We start from the raw sequence: 26,614 nt of genomic DNA, 5'->3' as shown, positions 1-26,614 counted from the left end.
CTCTTCCACCATCAATATAAATTCTGCTTTCACTTTCTTAATGTATTTTTACAAAGAAATCTCTGATTATGTTTCTGTTGTTGTGATGGTGGTAGTGGTGGTGGTGGTGGTGGTGGTGGGTGGGTGTGTGTATGAGTATTTTAAATACCTTAAGTATCTTTCTGTTTTTAAGTTATTTTCTTCTCTTATTTCTGAGATAATTTATTTAATCCTGTGTACTTTACTTGATTGCAGCACTTATTTATCTTTCTTATATTTCTGCTTTCTGGAGTGTTTAAAACCAATAATCTGTCCAAGTCTGGTATTTTTTTTAGTAGAGAGATGCCTCTAATTCTTCTCTTTTGTTGGTCCATTTTTAAATTGACAATTAGGCCTAGATTTATAAGATATACCTGTATGGTTGGCAACTTGAATTCCTCTGTTCTTCAGAACACATTCCATTCCCTTTTATAGTTTCTGGTGGGTACAGAGAGGCTGAATAATACTTTAACTTCATTCCTTTATATTTTAAGTTCTTTCTCCCCTGCTCATGCAGAATTTGTCATCAGAATTAGTACTTTAAAAAGTGCCTGACACATAATAAATGCTTAGTGACTTGATTTAAATGCTTGTAGGAGGTCAAAGTATTATGAGAATAGAATGAGGTGCATATCATTTCATTTGAACTATTTGCCATATGAGGACATTTGCAATGATATCATAGAAGATGAACTTTATTTTACCCCACAAAGATCTTTATCTGCCTAGGCAATGGTTCTTAGAACATCTAATATCAATCAGTTAACTTCAGGATGATAATTTATCCCAAGATCATTTCTGTCTGAATTCTATCAAAAAGATGGGAATAAAATAATCACCATCACAACAAAATAACAAATAAAACAATAAGAAACAAAATATACTCAATAGAATAAAAAAAATTCTGTGAATAATGTCAAATAAAATTAGTCAACTGAGTACAACATTGTGGTGTGATTTCAGAGTTACTCTGAAGGTAAACCAAACATTGGCCATGTTGTTGAACAAGAGCTCTATGTACTATATATGGATAGGCAGTTACATACACACACACTCTATAAACTGTACTATATACATTAATAAATCACATAATTCCATCCATTTAAATTGTTTCATGCTACATTGTCAAAAAATAATGTTTAACAAAAACAAAATAATATGTGGTACTTACTTATGATAGAACATCCGAGCCATGCCCATTCTCTGCTTCTCTCCTCCTGAGAGGACATCTTTCCAATCCATGACAGCATCCCACCCTTCCAAAATCACATGTAAAAAAGCATATATTTTTGTTAAAAATATTTACCCAACATTAATAATAGCTTCCTTCCCTAGGGTATTAGTAGAGCTTATTTATTATGAAACTAACTATAAAGTGGTTCTGAATGAATGGGGCATGTGCCCAGAATATTGGCAATACAAAATGAAGGCACATTCTTTTTTATAATTTATTTTCTAAGAATTCTAAGCATCACAATTATTTTAATTATTATTTTAAAATTCTTAAAATATTCTTTATCAAGTAGGTATTATTATTATTAGTGTAGGTATTATTCTGGAGAAGAGGAAATAGTGACAACTGAAAGGCTAACTTATTTAGATCCTTTTTATATTTCTTGAAATTAAGCAGTAAATTCAAACAGTAATCTACTTCTAAGTATTAAAATTCATTAAAATATAATGAGAAAAAAATGAATATATGGTACAATAAAAAGAGTGCTGGATTAGAAATCTGAAGTTTGGGTTCTTGTGACTGTTACTCTTTGACCATGTAATCATAGTCTTATCTCAAGGGATCTAGGATAGAAACAAACAAACAAAAAAGAAACTTTGCAGGTATGTTTGTTGGCTATCCAAAAAAGCCTTAATAAATAATTTCCTCTCTATAATGGCAATGTTAGAAAACAGAAGAAGGAGAATTCCAGTGGTGAAGCCAAGATGGTGGAGTAGCTGCTGGAGCTTTTTCAGTTTTGCTTGAAAACCTCCTGATACCAACTCTCTGAACAGAGTCTGACCCAAATGGAACCACTCTCCAGCTCAAGATAGATTGAAAAAACTTCATTGGGGTGAAAAGGGTTTCAGCTCCAGTCAGATAGACTCTGGGAAATTTGGTGAGAGAGTCTTAATCACAGCAAATCAGCAACTAAGACCCTCAGAAGGCAAACTCTGGGAAATCGAGTTATTTCCTGAACAGAGCAGGCAAAGCTACCCCTTACAAACACAAAATGACCACTATGCTCAAAGCCAAGACTCAGAACTACACAGGAAGCTTGGGACAGTTCTCCCTTGACCCCAGGAGCAGAGCTCAGTCTTAAAAATAAAAAAAAAGAGAAAGTATCAAAAGAAAAGAAAAGAAAATGAGCAAGAAACAGAAAAGAACCTTGACCATAGAAAGCTACTATGGTGACAGGGCAGACCAAAAACACCAACTCAGATGAGGACAAAATGCTTGCAGGAGAAATCTCAAAGAGTGAAATGATTGGTCCCAAATCCAAAGAGGCTTCTTGGAAATGTTCATAAAAGACTTCAAAAGGCAAATAAGAGAGGTAGAAGAAAAAATGAGAAAGGAAATGAGAGGTATGCATGAGAGAGTCCATAGTTTGGAAAAGGAAGGAAAAAAATTGTCTGCAGAAAACCCTACTTAGTAGTAGAATACACGAAAACAGCAGAATAAACCAAGTGGGAAAAGAGATACAAAAGATAACTGAAGAAAATCACACATTAAAAACAAGGCAAGTGGAAGCTAATGACTTTGTGAGACAGCAAGAATCAAACATATAGAAAAATAAAAAATATGGGAAAACTGTGAAATACCTCATTGATAAAACAGTTAACCTAGAAAATAGATCCAGGAGAGACACTTTAAAAATTGTTGGCCTACCTGAAGGCCATGACCAAAAACAAAACAAAACAAACCAAACAAAAAACAAATGAACAAAAAACCTGGGTAGCATCTATAAGAGGTTATTAAGGAAAACTGCTTCAATATTCTAGAAACAGAGGGGGAAATAACTCATTGAAAGAATCACCTATGCAAAGAGATCCCATAAGGAAAACCCCAAGGAACATTTTTGCGAAACTCCAAAACTATAATCTCAAGGAAAAAATACTGCAAGCTTCCAGACAAAAACAATTCAAATGTCAAGGAGCAACAGTCAGGATTACCTAGGATCTGACAGCTTCTATTATAAAGGAATTGAGGACCTGGAATACCATATTCTGGAAGGCAAAGAACTTGGGGTTGCAACCAAGAATTAACTATCCAGCAAGATTCAGCATCATTTTTCAGGGGTGGAAATGGAGCTTCAATGCAGTAAGAGACTTTCAATCATTTCTATTGAAAAAAACATAACTAAACAGAAATTTTAACCTACAAACACAGGACTCAAGAGAAGCATTGAATGGTAACCAGGGGAAATATATGGTGTGTATATCTATATATCTATATATCTATATATATATAGATCTATATAGATATATCTATATATCTATATAGATCTATATATATATAGATATATAAAGGTTAGACTGTTTGCATCTCTAGACAGGAAAACAATATCTGCAACTCTTGAGAATTGTATTTGGCACTGGGGCAGATGGAGGGAGGTATCACATGGACTGAGGGTATGGTTGTGAATGGACTCAGATGTGATGATATCAAAGAAAAAGGTATTAAGGAGAGGAAAAAGGTCTGTACTGGAAAACAGAGGAAATGGGGAGGTATAATGGGACAATTAATTCATATGAAGAGGCTCAAAAGACCTATTATAATCCAGGGAAAAGAGGAGGGGGATTACCACTGTCTGAAGCTGGATCTTATCAGTTTTGGCTCTATGAGTGAATAATTTAATCATTCAGTTGGGCATAAAAATTTATCTAGAAAGTACATCTTGATAAAGCTACAATAAATAATGAAGTAGTAATGATACTAAATGTTTATACACCAAGTGTAGAGCAGGAAAATTCTTAGAGAAGATTATAAGCTAGTTATAGGAATAAATAGGCAGCAAAACTATTCTAGTGGGGACCTCAACCTTCCCCTCTCAGAATCTCAAATCAACCACAAAATAGACAAGAAAGAAACTAGGGAGGTTAATAGGATTCTAGAAAACCTAGATATGTTAGACCTCTGGAAAAAACTGAATAGGAACAGAAAAAAAATACACCTTTTTCTCGGCAGTATATGGCAACTATACAAAAATTGATCAAGTATTAGGATATAAAAACCTCACAACCAAATGCAAAAAGACAGAAATAGTAAGTGCTTCCTTTTCAGATCACAATGCAATAAAAATTTCATTCAATAAAGGGTCAGGGAAAGATAGACTAACAATCAATCGGAAATTAACTAATCTAATTCTAAAGAATGAGTAAATCAAACAACAAATGAGAGAAACAATAATTTCATCCAAGAAAATTATCATGAGACAACATACCAAAACCTATGGGTTGCAGCCAAAGAAGTTCTTAGAGAAAATTTTAAACCTCTAATTAACTACATAAATAAAATAGACAAAGAGGAGATCAATGAAATAGGCATGCAACTAAAAAAAATTAGAAAAAGAATAAATTAAAACCCCCCAAATAAATGTTAAATTAGAAATTTTGAAACTCAAAGGAGAGATTAATAAAGACTAAGAAAATTAGTGAACTAATAAACAAAAATAAGAACTGGTTTTATGAAAAAAACTAACAAAATAGATAAACTTTTGATTAATTTCATCAGAAAAAGAAAAGAAAAAAAACAAATCACCAACATCAAAAATGGAAGGGTGAACTTACCACCAATGAAAAAGAAATTAAAGCAATAATTAGGACCTATTTTGCCCAACTCTTTGGCAGCAAGTCTCATAATCTAACCAAAATAGATAAAAATATAAATTGCCTAGGATAACAGAAGAGAAAATAAAATATTTATCCCATTTTAGAAAAAATAAATTGGACAAATCATTAATGAATTCCCTAAGAAAAAATCTCCAGGGCCAGATGAATTCACAAATAAATTCTAGCAAATATTTAAAGAACAATGAATTCCAATACTATGTAAACTATTTGGAAAAATAGGTAAAGAAGGAGTGCCAAATTCCTTCTATGACACAAGTATGGCACTCAAACCTAAATCAAGAAGGGCCAAAACATAAAAAGAAAAGTGCAGATTAATCTCTCAAATGAATATTGATGCTAAGATTTTAAATAAAATATTAGCAAAGAGATTACAACTTAGCAGCAGGATAATACATTATGACCAAATAGGATTTATACCAGGAATTCAGGGTTGATTCAATATCAGGAAAACTACTATCATAATCCACCATATCAACAACAAAACGATCAAAAATCATATGATAATCTCAATAGATGCAAAAAAAGCTTTTGACAAAATACAATGCCCAATCCTATTAAAAATATTAAGAGAGCATAGGGAAAACATACAGCAAGCATTATTTGTAATGGAGAGAAGCTAGACACATTCTCAATAAGATCAGGAGTGAAACAAAGATGCCCATTTTCACCACTATTATTCAACATTGTACTATAAATACTGACTTTAGCAATGAGAAAAGAAGAAGAAATAAAATGAATTAGAATAGGCAATGAGGTAATAAAACTATCACTCTTTGCAGATGATATGATGATACACTTAGAGAATCCTAGAAAATCATCCAAAAACCTACTGGATAGAATTCACAGCTTTAGCAAAGTTGCAGAATATAAAATAAATCCTCACAAATCATCAGCATTTCTATATATTACTGACAAACTCATCAGCAAGAGATAGAAAGAGAAATTCCATCTAAAATTACTGTAGACAAAATATAATACTTGGGGGTCAATCTGCCAAGACAAATCTAAGAACTATATGAACACAATTACTAAATACTTCTCACACAAATAAAATCAAATTTAAACAATTGGAAAAATATCAATTGTTCATAGCTAGTCTGAGCTAATATGATAAAAATGACAATTTTGCTTAAATTGATCTACTTGTTTAGTGCCATACTAATCAAACTGCCAAAACATGATTTTATAGAATTAGAAAAAATAATAACAAAATTTGTCTGGAAGAACAAAAAGTCAAGAATATCAAGGATGGTGGCTTAGCAGTGCCAAACCTAAAACTATATTATAAAGCAGCAGTAATCAAAACCATTTAGTACTGGCTAAGAAAGAGTGGTGGATCGGTGGAATAGATCAGACACACACAATAATCAAGGCTTATAGCAATCTAGTATTTGAAAAAACCCCAAACCCCAGCTTCTGGGATAAGAATTCAGTATTTAACAAAAATTGCTGGGAAAACTGGAAAACAATATGTCAGAAAAAAAGCATAGACCTACATCTCACACTCCACACCAAAATAAGGTCAAAATGGATACATGATTTGGACATAAAAAGAACATTAAATGTAAAGAGGGCATTAGGAGAACAAGGAATAACTTACCTATCAGATCTTTGGAGAAGGGAGGAATTTATGACAAAGAAGAACTAGAGAACATTATAAAATGCAAAATGGACAACTTTGATTACATTAAATTAAAAAGGGTTGTATAAACAAAATCAACAGAAAAAAAAGATTAAAAGGAAAGTAAAAAGCTAGGAAATTTTTTTACAGACAGTATTTCTGATAAAGGTCTCATTTCTAAAATGAAGAACTGTGTCAAATTTATAAGAATACAAGTCATTATTCAATTGATAAATGGTCAAAGTCTATGAACAGACAATTTTCAGATGATGAAATTAAAGTCATTTATAGTTATATGAAAAAACTGCTCTAAATCACTATTGATTAGAGAAATACAAATTAAAACAATTCTGACATACCATCTCACACCTCTCAGATTGGCTAAGGTGACAGGAAAAGATAATGATAAATGTTGGAGGAAATGTGGGAAAACTGGGACACTGATGCATTGTTGGTAGAGTTGTGAAATGATCCAACCATTCTGGAGAGCAATTTGGAACTATGCCCAAAGGGCTATCAAACTGCATACCCTTTGACCCAGCAGTGCCACTACTAGGTCTGTATTCCAAGTAAATCATAAAGGAGGGAAAAGTATCCACATGTGCAAAAATGTTTGCAGCATCTCTTTTAGTGCTAGTAAAGAATTTGAAAAAGGAATGAATGTTCATCAGTTGGGGAATGGTTGAACAAGATGTGGTATATGAAGATAATAGAATATTATTGTTCTATAAGTTGATTATAGAAAGCTCTAGAAAGATTTACATGAATTGATGCTGAGTGAAACAAGCTGAATCAGGAATACATTGTACACAATAACACCCTGAATGTGCGAAGATCAACTGTGCCTTCAGGCACATTGTTATTGTGTACAATGTATTCCTGATTCAGCTTGTTTCACTCAGCATCAATTCATAGACTGCATGCCATCTGCATCCAGAGAAAGAACTAAAGAGATTGAATGTAAATCAATATATGCTGTTCACTTCTCTTTTCTGTTTTGTTTTTTTTTTAATCTCTCCCATGGTTTTTCCCTTTTGCTCTGATTTTTTTCTCCCAACATGATTCTTACCACAATTTAAAAAAGCAATAAAGTAAATGGAGAACAACAAAAGTAATAAATAAATGAATTTTTTTAAAATAAAAATTTATAATTATATTTTAAAAAAAGAAAACAGAAGGATTCGCCAAACCAAGATTTATAAACAAGAAAAGAAACATTATAGTTGCCCAAATAGGAAATTTAGACCCTTAATCTTCTTTTTTTATTCTTTTTGTTATTTGCATTTTTGCCATGACTTTCTTTTCATATCGTCACATGTTGTATGACACCCAGCAATAATAGGCACTTAGTAAATGTTTGTTGCCCTGATTATTAATTATTACATTTTTGTTTATTATAGTTTGTTTTTGCATCACATGTATTGCTGAGAATAACTCTCCCTTCTCAAGAAGTCACCCCTTATAACAAAAAATAATAAAAAAAAGTTTTACAAAACTAATCAATGAATATGTAGTGTTCCATAGGCATAGTCCACCTCTACAAAGAAAATGCATTTTCATATTTTTGAGGTAGTCTCAGTCATTAAAATTTCATAGCATTATTTTGTTGTAATCATTATTGTACATTGCTTTCTTGGTACTGAACCATTTAGGTATATTCTACATGGATTCTACATTATTATCTATAAAATCTCAAAAATCATTAAAATGAATTTCAGGATTTTAAATTTCATTTAAAATAATTTTTTGCACATATATCCACGGGGAAATTAGTTCTTCAAAAGATCAAGGATAGTTGATGGAATGAGGGAGAGAGGGAGAAGGAAAGAAGGAGGGAAAGGGAGAGGGAGAAGGAAATAGAAGGAAATGACTTGAGCAGGGAGACCAATTAAAAGGCTATTACAAAAATTGAATCAAGAGATAATGAGGTGTATACATCTATTGTATTTAATTTATACTTTAACATATTTAACATGTATTGGTCAACCTGCCATCTGGGGTGGGGGGGAAGGAGAGGAAAAATTAGAACAAAAGGTTTGGCAATTGTCAATGTTGTAAAATTACCCATGCATATATTTGGTAAATAAAAACTATTAAAAAAAAAAAGGAGATAATGAGGGAGTGTTGTTTGTGTATGCATGAGAAATGTCATGAAAATAAAAACAAGATTTGGCAATTGAGTGCATATGTAGGAAAATGTTGGTCTCAACAGTGACAAGAAAATTGGGAAGAGAGAAGGGTTTTGGGGGGAAGATAATGAATTTTATTTGAGACATATGTAGTATGAAGCTCTTATAGAACATCCAATTTAAGATGTCCAAAAGGCATAACTGGAGCTCTGGGAAAAGATTAAGATCTTTCATCATATCTAGAAAATTATGCCAAAGAATGAAGGTGATGTCTTCTAATGGCAGTGCTCTCTAAATTGAGTCAGTACTGGGGAAAAGAGAAGCACATAATGAATGGTCTCTTTTTTTTTTTTTTTTTTTTTTTTTACATGAAGCATATGGATTGAGGACCTAGTTGAGAAAGCTGAAGTTAGAATAGAGAAAGACTGGGCTAGAACAGCCTTTAAATAAGAACCATGAGGATCTGGATTTGGTGATAAATTTGGATAACTCAAAGGAAGAGAGATTGCTTAAGGATGGTGATAGAGAATCTCGAAGTATCAACAAGAAGCAAGAAATATTTTCATTCCCCTGCTAAAAGTGAGTTAGGAAATAGTAAAGTACAACCAAAACTGGAAATAGTGACCAGGAATGCAATGTCATCAGAAGGAAGTCAAATCTCAGTGAATGCTAGAAAATGTAAGAATAAAAAAATAGTTTAAAATGAAAAGAAAAATTTTTAATTGAGGAGCAAGAATTCCGACAACATAGTGGGAGGGACATCAGGACATATTTGAAGTGGAACATTAAAGGGAAGAGAAAAAGGATTGAGTGCTTGGATTGGGATTAGGGTCGGAGATTGGAATAAAGAAGCAAATAGAACTGGGAAATAAGGTACATCAGAAAATTGAGGTTCAAAATCCTTGGGGTAGGGAGAATATGAGAGTGACAGGTAAGCTGAATATTGAAGAATGACATGTTCAAGCAATGTCAATGGTTGGAGAGAAGAACATTAAGGGAGGTAGGTGATTATATTGTTTACAGTTTTGTTTTTTTTTTCAAAGCCCGAACTCATGGTAGGTGCTGGTTTTTTCATACTCTGAAGGTTTGGGAGCTCACGACAAAAAAAAAAAAAAAAAAAAACAAAAAAAAGGCAGTCAGGAAGTATCAGATAGCTGCACAAAGTAGATTAGCTAAGAAAGGAGGAGCAAGAAAAATATTCTGGTCTAGGGGAGCACTGCAGTAGGCAGTGCAAGAGATAAATGTTACTAGTCTAGGACCAGGACTAGTGAAGAGCACTTAGAGTGAAAAGTCTGGAAGGTAGGTGGCATATGGCTTGTGCAAAGCGCTGGGGAGTGTCCTGGAATAAAGATGGTGACCAGGAGTCAGAGGGACTCTCTTTGTCAACACATTATTTCTCTAGTCTTTGGAGACATGCTTGCCATGTGATTCCAGGATATATGACCTTAAAGCCTTGCATAAAAATCAAATTAGGACTTATTTATTTAAAACTACCAACCTAATCTTCATTTGTGACTACAGTCTCTGCCAACACTGAGTGTGTCTGTTGACAGCTGAATCCAAATCTGCCATAATTGTTTTTTTGTGGTGGAGTTCTAGTTCTGAAATTTCTAAATTGGATCTATAATACATTATTGACACATGAGATTTGACCTCAATCTGACAATAAAGGAATAGTCTTTTCTAGAATTAGGAATGGCTTTTAATTTGTCTGTGGTCAATATTTCCTTACTCACAAGAGATATTTCTTTTAAAGTACCTTTTCCTCAGAAGATGGTGGGCAGAATAATATTATTTCCTACTTTCAGGACAGCAGTATTTTTTTAAAAGTCTGATTATTCTCAGAGAACTTCCACTTTAATTAACATCACTTTAAAACCCTCCAAATCTTGTGCTTCTATTAATTTTTAAATTAAAAAAATTTAAGTTAAAAATCTGAATGTATACCTAACTTATGGATACATTCATATACTTTAACACCCATATCACTACAATACTTTACAATCAATTCAACAGCCATGTTTTCAAGAAACTGCACCATGTTTAAAATACTCAGCAAAATTTTGGAGTCATGTGACCTGGACGGAGAAGTAAGCTTTTTTTTTCATGACTTCTAAACAAGAAATAAAGCAATTTTAGCCATTTCCCTAATCCAAGGCACCAAGAACCCAAACAAAGCAAAAGCATAATGAACAGAAAAAGCTAATAATTCCTAATCCCTAATACTCTGATTTCTCATCCCCTCCCATATCTCCTGAATTACTGGAGAACAAGGTTTCACAAATCAACTTTTATGCTTGCAAAATAATGCAACTTATTCCCCCACTCCACCCCAGTCCCCATCCCTAGTACCTCAGAGATCCAAATGACAGAAATTTGTTCAGGTTGCATTAGTAGCACAGTAGTACTCTGTACATTAACTTAGCCAGAGAATATTAAAAACAAAGAGAAAATGGATAAGATACATGTTTATAGCTGTGTGACACTAGATTTATTAAGTCTGAGAAAGTCTACTAATAGAAAGAGCCCAGTATCCAGCTGGGGCCAGATCTATCTTTCCCTTCTTAACAGAAGTTACTTGGGACAGAGACAGAATTCTAGATCCCAAAGAAACCACCATCAAAGGGAATGAAGTCAGAAAGTGAATAAAAGAGGAAAATAAGGAAAAATTTAAATTATCAAATATCTCAGGAGGAATATGACTTAATCAAAGACATTGAGCTAAACTAACAAGGAAGACAATTGTAGAAGGAAATAGAGCTACTACAAGATAAGGAAAATTAAAAATACCCATTAAGACAGAGAGTCCTATAGATTTTGAAATGTATGGTTTTCTTAAATGGCTTAAGAGAAAAATAATAATCTGGAAAGCAGAATTTATGTCCTATATAATGAAAAGAAAATTAACTGAATAGTCAAACTTGGATCCATAATGGCAGGTCTCACTAAAGAAATGAAAGAGAAGATAGCTGATTGGGAATGCAGATACCCAGAAGTAAAGGATAATCTGAAAGAAAAGATGTAAAAAATAATAATAACAAAAAAAATTATCTCCATGAATCAAGGAAAACATGCTGATCTTGAAGAATGAGTGGTATGTAGAGGCAACTTAAGGATTATAGAATTCCAAAGGAACATGATAATTTTTGAATATTATAAGGAAGTTGTATAGAACTTTTAAACAATAAAAACAAAATGTGAAAGAATCTACTGACCTATTCCAGAAAACAACAAAACTCTATGTTGCAAATTCCAAATATTTAAAAACTACATTGACAAACAAATTCTGCAAGTAACCAGGGGGAAAAAATCTTCAAATATAAAGGAAATCAAATAACACAAGATTGTTCTGTACTTATCAAAAACTGAAAGAAGAAAGGGAAAAATGTATTACAAAGAACAAAGGAACTCAAGATACCACCCAAAACAACCTACTCTTAAAACCTGAGTCTAACCATAAATGAAAAGCATGATTGTTTTTAAAAAATTAATAATGAGGTATTTAAAGAATTCCTAAAAGGAAATCATATCTGAAGAAATAACTTGCTTCTCAAACACACCAGTAAACAAAAATACAAGAAGGGTAAATAAATACAGAAAACAAAAACAACAAAACAAAAGTGAGATCATGAAGAGATTCATTTCTAAATGTGTATATAAGATATAAAGATAGAAGAAAAAGTCAAATAGAAATGATAGAGAAACAAGACTGAAACATCATGGATTAAGTGTTACATCCTGTCTAAAGGCAAATCAATGTTATTGCAAGTTCAAATTACAAAATGAAAGGGAACATAGAGAAAGAAAATAGAGGGAAATATATGATGCATTCCAACACTATATCTTCTTACAGTACAGCAAATTTTTTGTCTTTATGAATTCAAACGATAATAGATTGATATTGATTTGTTGTCTATGGTTCGATATTGATAAGATAATGAATAATGTAGTCTTGGGAAAGGAAAGAGCCTATAGGAGAATAGACAGAAAGATAAAATGAGAGCTTGAAAAAAAGAGGAGGTGGGAAGGGACAAACTTTGTTTCAGTGGTGGGAGGGGTATCATAGATGAATATTTCTATGAAAGGAGAGAGATAGTATATAAATGGATATGGTGACCAATGAATATGATCCACAAGAATCTGGATTTTTGAAAAACCATTCATCCCGCAACAGAAAAAAAAAAGGAATCAGTGGGTACATGGGGTAAATGACACCAACAAAGATGGGGCTAGGGAGGAGGCTTCAAAGAAAATGGGAGAAAAAATTATAAAGGGGAGGATGAAGGTCAATAATGACTTGCACAATGATATGTGGGGCAATATCCTCTTTGGCATCTGCAAGAATTAGTAGAAGACAATACAATACATAGAACATAGAATAACATAAAAATTATTTAGAAGGAATCCAAAATAGGTACAAAAACATTTACAAAGAAAAACTTAACATACATCAAGTAAATCCAAAAAAAAATCAAGGGTTGCAATCATTCTATCAGAAAAAAAAAAAAAGAAAAGAAAAGAAAATTCTCACTCTTTAAAAGAGATAACTTTCTGCTGACTGGACTATAAGAATATACAGATAGTAATGTTCTCTTAGTTTCATAAAAGCTAACATACATAAAGTTAAACAAAATGGAAAAAATAGAGCTGAATAAATTGCTGGAGAAATTAGGGTTATAAGTCTTACAGCATCTTCTTAAAAGTACTGCTGAAGAAAACACATACATGCAAACATACATAAATATTCATGTATGTATGTATGTATTAACACCATGTGAAACTTTGTAAAATTTGACTGTATTAAGGCACAAAGATACTGCAAACAAATATAAGGCAGAAATCATACAATAAAAAGACATGGACTCAAATGAAAACTAAAAATTATGAAATGGTAAATAATGGATAAGCCAAACAAAAAACTGAGAAGCAATTGATAACTGTGTTAAACAAAATGATAATGATGAAACGACATACCAAAGTTTCTGGGATGTAGCTAAAGCAGTCCTCAGGGGAAAATCATATCCCTAAAAACATACATTAACAAAATAGAAAAAGAGAGGATTAATGAACTGGACATGCATTTAAAAAATTAAAAAGTCAACAAATAAGCAAATCCCAAATAAGCACAAGAGAGGAGATCATAAAAATTAGAGCAGAAATAAATTGGAAATAAAAATTTAGAAATGAAGAATAAAATTAATAAAATTATTTAAATTCTAAATAAATGAAAACTTTTTTATGCCCAACTCATATTTAAAAGGGCAAAAAAATTATCAAATCAACAAAATAGCAAAGGAACATGGTGAAATCACAAAAAACTCAGAATAAAAAAACAAACGAATAATCAGGACCTATGATAGACAGCTATTGATTAGCAAAACAGAGAACACAAAAGGAATATAAAAATGCCTTCAAAAACTCAAAATATCCAAACTAAGAAAAGATAGAAAATCTTAAATCCAATTTCCAAAGAGAAAATAAAATTAGCTACAAAAGAAACAATCAAAGGAAAAAAAAAACACCTACTAGTCCTGATGGATTTACAAGAGAATTATATAAAACTTTTAAAGAAAAATTAGTACCTATACTACCTCAATTGTTCTCAAAAAATAAGAAAGAAAGCACTCTACCAAAAATAATTTTATAAGACAAATAGAGACTAATACACAAGCCAGAGACTAATAGGACACGGAAAAATACAATCAATATCAAAAAATATAAATAAAATCATATCATAATCCCATATCTTTATGACCAAGTTGGATTTATTCCAGTAATGCTTTTGATTTTTGAAAGTTTATTTTTCTGTTACAACTTTGCTGAAACACTGGTTTCTGTTAGTATAATTTCTAATTCCTTAGAATTTTTCAAGGAAACCATCCTATCATAGATAAGTAGGGGATTTTTTTTTTCTTTTTACCTTAGAACTTTTAATTTACCTCTTTTGTCCTTATTGCTACTATTAGCATTTTCCAGAACTATATCAAATAAATAGTAGGGAGAGTGAGGATCTTTGTTTTACTCTCCCCTTTATTTGACCAATAAATATAATATTAGCAAAGATTCTAGAGCAGGGGATAGAGAACTATTGCCAATTAAACAAAATTTTTCAAAAAATCTCATGTATGGATTTTCTTTTGTAATATTCATGGGCTAGGACTATATATTTTTAAATGACGTATCAAAATAAATAAAGCAGTTTAAAAATTTTAAATGTTCTTTGCTCAGACAAGCAAAATCCACTAGAGAAGGAAAAGTCAAATCATTTGCCAATAAAATGCCCAAAGGAGTCATGAAGTCAGATAAAACTGAATGACTGAACAACAGAGAGAGACAGAGAGAAAGAAAGAAAGATAAAGAGACAGACAAACTGAGTGAGACAAAGAGACAGAGACAGAGAGAATACATATGAATATGCACATTTGTGACAAGGGTAAAAGAATAAAGAACAAAAAAAGGGGAAGATAAAACATTCAAAAATGTTAGACAATGATCATAGGGTCAAGAAGGAATATTGGAATCCTGGCTATGTAGTTCTTGGGAAGTCAATTATCCTCTCAGAGTGTTCAGGCAATTCTTTAAGAACAGAGCCTTACCTGCATTTCTAGTCATTCCACATTTGGAGCTTCCTACATTGATGAGATTTGACCCTCTAGAAATAATATACAAAAGACCAACTCTCACGTAAGAATACAAAGTTACAAAATAATCAGAGAAAAATAGAAAAAAAAAAAAAAAGAACTTGAATATAGAAACATATTATAGTGACAGAGAGGATTAAGACAGATTTAGAAGAGCTCAATAGGGGAAGCTAGATGGCACAATGGCTAGAGCACCAGCCCTTAAGTCAGAAGGACCTGGGTTCAAATCTGGCCTCAGACACTTAACACTTCCTAGTTGTGTGACGCTGGGCAAGTCACTTAACCTCAATTGCCTCAGGGAGAAAAGGACAATAGTGTCAAAATGGCTACATGTGAATCCTTAAATAAAAATGTAAATTCTTCTCAAAATTCAAAAGAATTTTAAAAAGCAAATTAGAGAAGAAGAAAAGTTGGGAGGAATTAGAGTAATGCAAGAAAATCATGAAAAAAAGAGTGAACAGCATGGTAAAAGAAATACAAAAAATTGGAAAAAGATTTATAAAATTTCAAAAAGATACATAAAAGTAACTCCTTAAAAATAGAATTGGAAAAATAGAAAAGGTGGTACAAAAGCTTACTGAAAAAAATAATTCCTTAAAAATCACAATTGGACAAGTGAAAGCCAATGATTTTATAAAACAACAAGATATGATTAAAAACAACATTACAAGAACCACAAAAAAGGGGAAGATATAAAAGTTCTCATTGAAAAGGACAACTGATCTGGAAAATATATTAAGTAGATAATTTAAGACTTATGGTAGTACTTGAAAGTCATGATCAAAAAACAGCCTGAATATCATATTTCAAGAAATTATCAAGGAAAACTGCTTTGATATCATAAAACCAGAGGATAGAATAAAAAGTTCATTAGAAATTGAAAGAATCCACTGATCACCACCCGAAAGATATCCCAAAGTTAAAACTCCCAGGAACATCATAGACAAATTCCAGAGCTCCCAGATTAAGGAAAAAATACTGCAAATAGTCAAAAAGAAACAATTCGAACATTGCAGAGCCACAGTCAAAATTACACAAGATTTAGCAGCTTTCACATTAACGAATCAGGGAGCTTGGAATATGACAGTTTGAAAGGCAAAGGAGTTAGGATTACAAGCAAAACAATTTAATCTTTCAGTGAAAAAGTAGATATTCAATAAAATAGAGGACTTTCAAGCATCCTTAATTAAAAGAATGAAATAATTTGACTAAAAATTTGATCTTCAAATATGATACTCAAAAAAAAAATAAAAAGGGAAAAAAGAAATGAGAAAACATAAAAGATTTAATAAGGTTAAATTTCCTACAGGGCAAAATAACATTTATGATTATTAATATCCTTATTATGATAAGGTCAATGAGAGGGAGTATATCTAGATGGAACATGTGGGGGATATGAGGAAACATTAATGAGCTGATACCCACATAAAACAAAATAAGGGGGTGAGAAAGAAAATTGAACTAAGAGAATAGGGAGAGGAAAGATAGAATGGTGTAAATTATTGCACTAAAAAAGGGCATGAAAATGTATTATAACAAAGGGGAAGATGGAAAGATGAAGAGCAAAGCTTGAATCTTACTCTCATCAGGATTGGCTCAAAGAGGAAATAACATATACATTCAGTTGGATAAAGAAATCTATCTTACCCTATAGTAAAAAAAAAAAAAGAGCTAGGGATAAGAAAACTGGAGTGAGGGGCAATGGTGATAAGAATTAAAGCACTTATAAGGAGACACTGTGAAAATAAGGGACAGAGAAGAATAAACGATAGGAAAATAGAATGGAGGGAAACAAAATATTTAGTCATAATAAATGTGAATATTAATGGAATAAACTCATCTGTAAGATAGAAATAGACAGGAGAATGTATTAAAAACCAGAATCCTGCAATATATTGCTTACAAGAAAGGCATTTGAAACACAAAGAAAGAGTAAAGGCAAGGGGCTAGAGTAAAATTTATTATGCTTCTGTTGAAAGGGGGGGAAACATAGTTAGCAATCATAATCTTAGACAAAACAAAAGCAAAAAGAGATAAGGAAGCAAACTATATCTTGCTGAAAACTACTAGTCAAGAAGGTGACTAGAATTCTAAAAAAGTTAGATATAATAGATCTCTGGAGAAAATTGAATGAGAATAGAAAAGAATATACCTTTTTTCTCAGCAGTATCTGACCTTCACAAAAAAACTGACTGTACATTAGGACATAAAACCCTCATAACCAATGCAGAAAAGCATAAATATTAAATATATCCTTTTCAGATCATAATGGAATAAAAATCACAATCCTTAAGAGGCAGTGGAAAGATAGATGAAAATTTGTTGAAAAGTGAATAATCAAATGCTAAAGAATAGGTGGGTTAAAGAACAAATGCCAAGGGGAAAATCAATAATTTCACGAAAGAATGATAACATGTCCAAATTTATGGAATGCAGCTAATCTTAGGGGGAAATTTATATCTATAAATGCTTGCATCAATAAAATAGATATTTTTTTTTTGGACTAGGTGAAAGAAGAGATTCTTTGCCTCAATTTCTACCTATCCTTAATCTCTAAATGGGTGTGATTTCAGTCAAATTGAGAATTGTTGAAGACTTTAGCTTTAAAATACCACTGCATCCAGGAACATCTCCAGTTGTCTTGACCTATATCTTGTTATCGGACTCAGATGGCTCTGGAGGAGAAAGTGAGGCAGGTGACTTTGTACAATACAGCCTTCCCTCATTTAATCCAATACATTTGCATGTCATGGCATCACATCCTGATGTCATGGTCCTTTTCAAAAATGAAGGACAAACAACAATCTCTGTGAGTAAAGCTGGTCCACAAACTGGAATTGGTCAGTTGGAAGACTCCTTCCTATTTTCTTTTCTTTCTTCTTTCCATCCTTCCCTTTTTTTCCCTCTGTTCACATAGGCTATCATATCCTTATCTACAGATGCTCTTAGGAGTATTTTCCCCCCTTTTCTTTTGCACAAGATAGCGTGGGCTACATTTCTTTCTTAAGGAGCATACCTTAAACCAAAATCAATCTGAATCTCGTTGGCCACCAATAGGTTCTAGGCAATTTTATGAAATTTTCTTAGATTGTCTTCATCTTGACTCTTGTTTATTTTTGCTGTTCTACATTCCTTGTAGGATGATGTTCTGTTTTTTTTCTGTGGAAAAAATTTAGAGAGCCAAAACTTTTCTGATCTACTCTGCCATTTTCCCAGAATCCTCCCCACAATGTTAATTTAAGAGGCACATTTGATCTTGAATCGCATATATCCCATGTAGATGTCTGGTCCCTGGAGATATTCTTCTCTGGATATTCCCTTCCCCAAGGCAGCTCTAAAAGAGTTCCTCCTAGAAGACTTGCTTCTCTGGTTCCATGTCATTTGCAGAAATTTCTAGAAATTTGTTAAAACTTTCCAATAACAAGATTCAATACAATTTCGTATAACTTCCTAAATTTGGTTTTCCAATAAGTAGTTCACAAGATCAGAAACAGTCTAGATCTTATAGTTTTAATTCTATTAACAACAGTGTTGTAGAAAGAACATTACAAATTAAATATAATTTTATATGTAAAATCTTTAACCCAACTTTGAGAACTTGTTAACAAAACTTATTCAAGATCTGTATATCCCATTAGAAACATTTGGAAGCTAACAGATAGATAGAAAGGCAGGGAAACACATATTTTCTAATTTTTAGAGAAAATGACCTAATTCTGTTGATCTCTCAATATTAATTTTAATTAGAAAAATTTTAAACTTTTAGATCTTTATCTCAACACACACACACACACACACACACACACATACATACCAGGAAGATATTTTCCTCACATCATCTCCCCCAAAATGAGATACTTCATGAATACAACTATTAGCAAGTAGATTTTTAAAAAAACTAAGAACTGATTTATTTAGTTTCTTGGATATGGAATAGATTACAAATTCAGATTGAAATAGTACTTGAACTCAGATGTTTCAGTGTTACTCTATTAATGAACAGCTTTGGTTTTGCAACAACAAAACTTCTACTATTCAACTGCCTTGTGACAGAAATTTTCTATGAAATGAAAAAGAAGGGACATGATTAGGACATCAAGACTGACCCTCAAAGATACAGACTTGACATGACATGAGCTAAAATAGGAGAAAACTCCTTTGTTTTGTTTGATTGTAGGCATAAGGCATATTTGCCAATTAATCTTGCAACAAAGTTTCACATTATTCATAGGGTATCAAAAGCTAGGTTCTGAATAAACCAGATGGGAAAATTTCTTGTTCAGAAAAAAATAATATAATGGGGAAATTGAGTCAAGAGGCTCCAACCTGTGCCTATGCCAAGGTTTTTTTTTTTTCAATTTTTCCCTGGAAAAAACATTACAAACGTAATGTAGCAGTTCTGAGATTGTGCTTCCTTCGGCCAGCACATTGCATTCCCCTTGAATGGTGGACTATTAGTGCCATGACAATTCAGATGACCATAAATGAAATATCAGATCAGTCCCAGATTTTACCTCAAATAGCAAAATTTCACTAATTACAGCGTAGGATCAGATTATTGACACCACAGCTAATAATGAGTACAAATACATTTATCTTTCTTTCATAAATGACGAATAGACACATTTTGGAGTTTCACACATTTACAGTGACTACAAGTTCAAAAATACAGTGAATAGTTAGTTTAAAAGTTCTAGAAAATTCTTGACTACTGTAAGTTTCTAGACCAACATATATGAATTGAAATTATATCTTTGATCTGAATTTATCTAGCTAGCATTTATAAAAATAGTTCTAATATTCATACTCATAACTGATGGTTAAACAACCTTAGATAATAATCATTCTTTTTACTATAGTAAAATTCTAAATTTTCCCATCTTGGTTGGGAAAGGTCCTAGAGTTCCTCAAATTTTAGAATGTCAGAATTCTATCACATATTGTCTGCAGAGCTGATATGATCTTATGACCTCCTCCAAATTGAAAGTCTCAAGGAACTACACAGATAAAGATAACTTAAAAAGTACTTTGCTACTCTTTTTCTCATCAGCACATTATTACTATACATTTTAAAGCAAAATATACCCCATGAAATATTTAGCAGTTTTAAAAATTTGTCACATTTTAAACAGTTCAACTCATAATCTAACAGCATTTCTGAAACAATGTCTTCCCAAATTTTACAATATGTAACAATTTAGAAGCACAATAATAGCATAATTTAGTCAAATGCATTTGTGTAAATGTCAAAAGTGACAAAATAAATGCCTTATCCTAATCTTTCTTCTTATCAATCCTGGCATTTTATACCAATTACATTTAAATCAAATATAGAGTAATTCAGTATAGACAATAACATTTGTATAATGAGGCACTGTATTATATGTGAGGCATTGTATTAAGCATGTCAAAATTATGTGCTCCTCACAACAACCCTAGTATGTGGGTGATATTACTTATTATCACTTTTATTTAAAAGGAAAGCCAAGGCAAACAGAGGTAAAGTAATTGGCAAGATCACAGAGTTACTGATTCATACATTTCCCAGCATTGCTACTTTGAAAAGCAAATGAATTTTGTACTAAGTTCTTATTTACCATAATTATAATTTAATTTCAGAACAAAATTTTAACTTAATCAAATCTGGATTTACAACCAGTAATGGTAGCATTTAAATCTCAATTTTCCTAAAGACCAATTGTTTTCTGTTAACTTATGTAGACAGGAAAAAACTATTTATTAAAGAAGAGACAATATATCTATTAAGTATTTTATCAGGCAGGTTAATAAAGAGAAAGGATTTAATTCCTGGAATTATTTAAAATCACAGAAGTTTTCTTTTGTAATCTTAAAATGATTGAAGAAAGTAAGTAATGAAGAAAATATCCAGTACTTGTCAAAAAGGCATTTTTCTAAAAGTGTAAATTAAAACCTTCTCAAATCACTTTTCCAATTCCAAATCCTTCCCTTCACTTTACCCTTCATTCATATGATCAATATAAAAACCTCCATCATTAGCTTTTCTACTTGCTTTCCTTCTGCTTCTACTTACTTAAACTTCTCTCTCTCTTGCAAATCTTTTTTATTTTACCTTCACTGTCCACTTGAATCTATCTCATCTTATTCTCAATCATACACTAGGCTAACATTCCACTAAATCAATACCACAAACAATTAAATTCTGTTGAATTATTTCAAACTAGATTCAGGTCTGTTTAAAATCTAGTTCCTCTGTCCCTCAATTGGAGAATGATTGGGTAAATTATAGTATATGAAGGCTATGGAATATTATTGCTCTGTAAGAAATGACCAGCAGAATGAATTCGGAAAGGCTTGGAGAGACTTACATGAACTGATGCTGAATGAAATGAGCAGAACCAGAAGATCACTATACACTTCAGCAACAATACTGTATGAAGATATATTCTGATGGAAGTGAATATCTTCAACATAAAGAAGATCCAATTCACTTCCAGCTGATCAATGATAGACAGAAACAACCACACCCAGAGAAGGAACACTGGGAAGTGAATGTAAAATATTAGCACTACTGTCTATCTACCCAGGTTACCTATACCTTAGGAATCCAATACTTAATGTGCAACAAGAAAATTGGATTTACACACATATATTATATCTAGGTTATACTGTAACACATGTAAAATATATGAGATTGCCTGTCATCTAGGGGAGGGAGTAGAAGGAGGGAGGGGATAATCTGGAAAAATGAATTCAAGGGATAATGTTATAAAAAAAATTACTCATGCATATATACTGTCAAAAATGTATAATTATAAAATTAATAAAATTTTAAAAAGGAAAAAAAATAAAATAAAATCTAGTTCCTCTATCATTCTCCTGGAAAGGGGAGAAAGATTGTATATGCTTAACTTTAATCTTCAAACTTCCAAAATCTACTAAGATGTTTTAATAGTCATCATGATTTGGAAATTTACACTAAAGATATTACAATTTAGTCACAAAGTTTAGCCTCTAGTTCATAATGATATAAATTTCTACAGATAGGGAACAAAGATTCTCTTTCTTATTATCTTAGTTATTTGCTTGCCTTTATAAGTTGGCCAGAGTTAGAAAAGGAGAGATAAAAGAGAGAAGGGGTGGAGGAAGGAAAGAAGAGGGGAGAGAGAAAGAGGAGAGACAAAGATTTTCTCCTTTTTGAAGGTTTTGAAAGTTTTTCAGAAGAATACATTTCTTTTTTCTTGAACTAATCAGTCCATAGGAAGAAATTAACAGCATTTACCAAAAACACAGACAATATGCTGACAGATGTATAGGTATACTTGCCAGCACAGTTTTTCCTTCTTTTTTTTTTTTTTTTTACTGAAAGTTTAATCAAAAGTCATTATGCACAATTTAAAAAAAAATTTCAAAATCTTAATTTGATCAGTAGAAGTAGACTATCTAAGGAGGATTAGGGGGAAATGACACTTCATATAGGCCATTCCCCAAAAATCATAGTTCATTTTGTAGAAATAGGGTGGTTCAATGGCCAATTTTAATTTCTTTAATATACAGCAATCAAAAAGCCAGAATGATTTATCCACCGGATCCCTTGCAGTTTTAGACCAAACTTCCCCCAATTGAATAGCATGCTTTTTTGGTCATTCCTGACTGAATGGGAATTTCATATACATATACATACAAAGAGATATATATTCATTCCCCAATAAGTAGGTGAACAAATAATATTAACAAAAATTTCTTAAAAGAAGAAACACAAACTATTAAAAAACCATAAGAAAGAATACTCTAAATCAATAATAATAAAGGAAATGAAATAACTGATTCCCTTCTTACCTTGAAACATAGCAAAGGTAACAAAAGATGGGAATAGTTAATGAATTGTGGTGAAATTTACAGATTGTCACATGTTGGCGTAGCTGTGAATAAGTACAACCATTTTGGAAAGCAATACCTAGACATTCTATTATTAGGATTATATCCACATGAAGGGAAGAATAGTCCCATATACACCAAAATATTTACAGCTTTTTTTTTTTTTAGCAAAAAATTGGAAAAAAAAAAAAAAGGAAAAGCCTATCAGTTGGGGAATGGCTAAATAACGTGGCACTTGAATGAATGAAAAGTAATATAATTTGAATATCATTTGAAAGTAAAGTATCATTACTTTACTGTAAATAAAAATGTGATGAAAAATAGAGAAAGGCAAAATTCTCATGAACTTGGGCAGTGGGAAGTAAGTACAACCAAGAAAATAAGGTTTCCAATAATTATAACATTGTCAATAGAAAGAAAAACCACACATACATAAAATCAAAAGAAAATGTTGCAAATTATAAAGAAAAAGTTTGGCTCATAAGAAATTATATGAGAAGCATTCCTACCTCACCCCTTTGAAGAGTTTGGAGGTTGGCAAGTGTTGTACCTTGAACATATTTTCAGACTTCTTAACGTATTGATAAGTTTTGTCGATTTTTCCCCCTCTTCTTTTTTTGTCTTAAAAATACTATGTGTTATATGAGATGGCTCTCTGAGAGAAGTAATAGGAAGGATAATGGAGAAACTATAGTGAATTGAAAAAACAAAAAGACTTCAACAAAAGTATATTTTAAAATATTCAGAAAATCAGTAATGTACTTTTAAGAAACCAACATGTAGTTATACCCCCAAAACAATGCTATAAGCAATTAATATATCTACTATTCAAATTGTTATCATTGTAATAGAAGTCATAATATCATGAAATAACTGTTAACTTTAAAGTTGTTACAAATAGTTATGCAAAGAGTATGCAGAAAATCAAAACATTTGTTCTTATCTATACCCTCATCAATATAATGCATCGCTTCATATCACTAAGAAATAATTTGTATAAAAATATTGACATGGAACTACATATTGTTCATGTGAGAAAGAATTGCATCTATTAAGACTAGTAATAAGACTAAAATAAAACTGGAAAAAACACTACTTTCCCGGGATCAAAACTAAAAATCATAAATAGAAAGTATAAAAAGAAATATTTATAAATTTTTAAAATTTGAAACAAAAAATGGAAAGTAATTTTAAAGTAGCTACACTAATAGTCTGTACTAAGTGGAGAAAAGATCAAATTGAATAACATTTTTTTGAAAAAAGAAAGAAAATCCTAATGAACACACACACATACAAATGACAAAAATTAAAACTAAATTTAAAATATCTAAATAATAAAGTAAATAAGCAAAAATATATTAAAACTTATCATGGTAAAAAATAAGTACAAAAAAGTAAATGAAACAAAATAGAAACTGGCTCAAAAATAGCTTAAGTCACTTCTAAAAAATTCCAATGGAAAAAATATTGTCAAAAAATAATCCTAAGGAAAATCTCCCCTAAATTAATATATAATAGTTCTTCCTCCTTCTAGTACCACCAAGTATAGTGTCTGGACAAGGTATGTTTAGGTCCAGCATGTAGGATTTGAGTAAAATGAAAGCATTAGATTTCTGGAATCTTCTACTTGTAGGATCAATAAGCCCACAGGGTGAATACTGAAAGTATCCTTGCTCATATAAGGAAAACGAGACTAGTAACTGAGTTCATATTTGATCCTGAGATTTCTGATTTTTCTGATAATTTCTGATTCTAGGCCTGTTGCTCTTGTCTACTGCACCACCTAGCTGTCCCTGTTCTATAAGATACCAACTGTAATATCACCACATAGGCAAAAGGAGGCAATGTGTAACACATCTTTTAAAGAATTTTTTAATTTGAAGAATTCTTAAAATCCCATTTACCTCTCATAATTCTTAGACAATTGGTCAATTTATATAACTCCAATGTAGATTTTCATAACATCTGGTATTTGCTAATCCTACATTAAAATTTTAAAAATAATTTCAGTGTGCTAATAAGTAGAGAAATATTTCAAGTTTAGGAAATTACTCTTTCTTTTCTCTTTGGGAATATGCACTTGGACTGGGAACCTTTTTGGGTCAAAGGAAATTTAATGGAATGTAAATTGGATAATAAGAAAACATGGCTTATAAAACCATAACTCTGTTTCTAATTTAATCATTTTACAAAAGAAAAAGAACAGTTTTGTTTTTTGTTTTTTTAGATGTGTATGAACTTTCTGAGTTTTCTGCAGTCACTTTCTTAACTTTGCAGGCAATTTCTTTAAACTAACATTGAGGGAGGTGGCTTTTTGAACTTGTGGGATATCAACTTAATTTATTTCTATTCTTTGTTGAACAAAATTTTAAACAAGGATCTAAAAAGAATTTATTGCAGCTCCCTCCTAAAAATGTTATGAAGAAATAGGTTCATTTGTTGTATAGTAAATCAATAATGTATAATAAATAAACAAAAATGAACAGGATTTAAAACAAGGAAAAAAAACTTGTTTTTGAGATTGTTATATATATGTAATCAAAATATCTTCTAACTGAAACATAATACATTATTAAATGCATAGATGTTAGTTTCTGCTCTGCTAGTGATTAGGTACCATGTGACCTTGGAATAGGTATTAAAATACTCTGTTTTAGAAAGCTCCCTGTGAAAAATTTCTAGGACCAAATGAATTTATAAATGAATTACCAAATATTGAAAGAATTTGAAGAATAATTAATTCTAATATTATATTAAATATTTGAAAAAATGGATAAAAAGGACTCCTATCAAACTCCCCCAAAACACAAATATGGCTTTGACACCTAACTAGGGAGAATAAAAAGAGAAAAATAATTATATACGAATTTCCATAATGAATATTGGTGTAAAAACTTAAGTATTATGCTAGCAAGAGATTACAAAACTATACAATAAAAATCATATACTATGGTCAGATGGTATTTATGCCAGAAATATTGAGCTTGTTCAATATTTAAAAAATTAAAAGCATATTGTACTATCAATAATAAAAAATAATAAAAGTCATGAGATTATATCAATAGATAAAGAAATTTGACAAAATATAGCACCTATTACTCCTAAAAAGATTAGAAAGTATAAGAATAAATAGTTTTTAAAAAAGACAAGTACTACTTAACTAAAATCAAAAGTCATCTATAAATGGTATGAATTAAAAGTTTTTCCATTACAATGAGTGGGGAAATAAGAATGTCCATTATCTTATAATTCAGTAGTGTACTAAAACTGCTACAATGATAATGAGACAAAAAAATTAAAGGAATAAAGAAGTTGTAATGAAGAAGCAAAAAATATTACTTTTTGCACAAATATACTTAAGTATACTTAGAGTCTCTAGAGAGTCAACAGAAAAAAAAAGTTAAAACAACTAACAACTTTAGCAAAGTTGCAAGATATAAAATAACTCCACAAAATCACCAGCATTTCTAATTACCAACAAAACCAAGCAAAAAGAGACAGAA

The 26,614-nt window shown here is 31.4% G+C and overlaps 1 protein-coding gene across 2 annotated transcripts in view; it reads right to left on the bottom strand.

Annotated features, from left to right (window-relative positions):
• Positions 1-26,614, bottom strand: part of ABCD2 (ATP binding cassette subfamily D member 2) — a 108,739-nt gene that overhangs the window by 22,474 nt on the left and 59,651 nt on the right. Inside the window, exons 8-9 of one of the 2 annotated variants that reach the window (XM_074269471.1) lie at positions 13,588-13,637; positions 1,223-1,274 (exon numbers count right to left, since the gene is read on the bottom strand). In XM_074269471.1, coding sequence (XP_074125572.1) covers positions 13,630-13,637 — 8 coding nt within the window. In that variant the 3' untranslated portion in view covers positions 1,223-1,274; positions 13,588-13,629. Of the gene's footprint in view, positions 1-1,189; positions 1,275-13,587; positions 13,638-26,614 lie in introns of those variants that run through there. The other variant, XM_074269470.1, reaches the window with a different exon arrangement.

The sequence above is a fragment of the Sminthopsis crassicaudata genome, chromosome 5 (genome assembly GCF_048593235.1).
Source record: "Sminthopsis crassicaudata isolate SCR6 chromosome 5, ASM4859323v1, whole genome shotgun sequence".
Classification (NCBI taxonomy): Eukaryota; Metazoa; Chordata; class Mammalia; order Dasyuromorphia; family Dasyuridae; genus Sminthopsis; species Sminthopsis crassicaudata.
The sequence above is the reverse complement of the archived record's forward strand: the minus strand, read 5'-3'. Positions and strand labels throughout refer to the sequence as shown.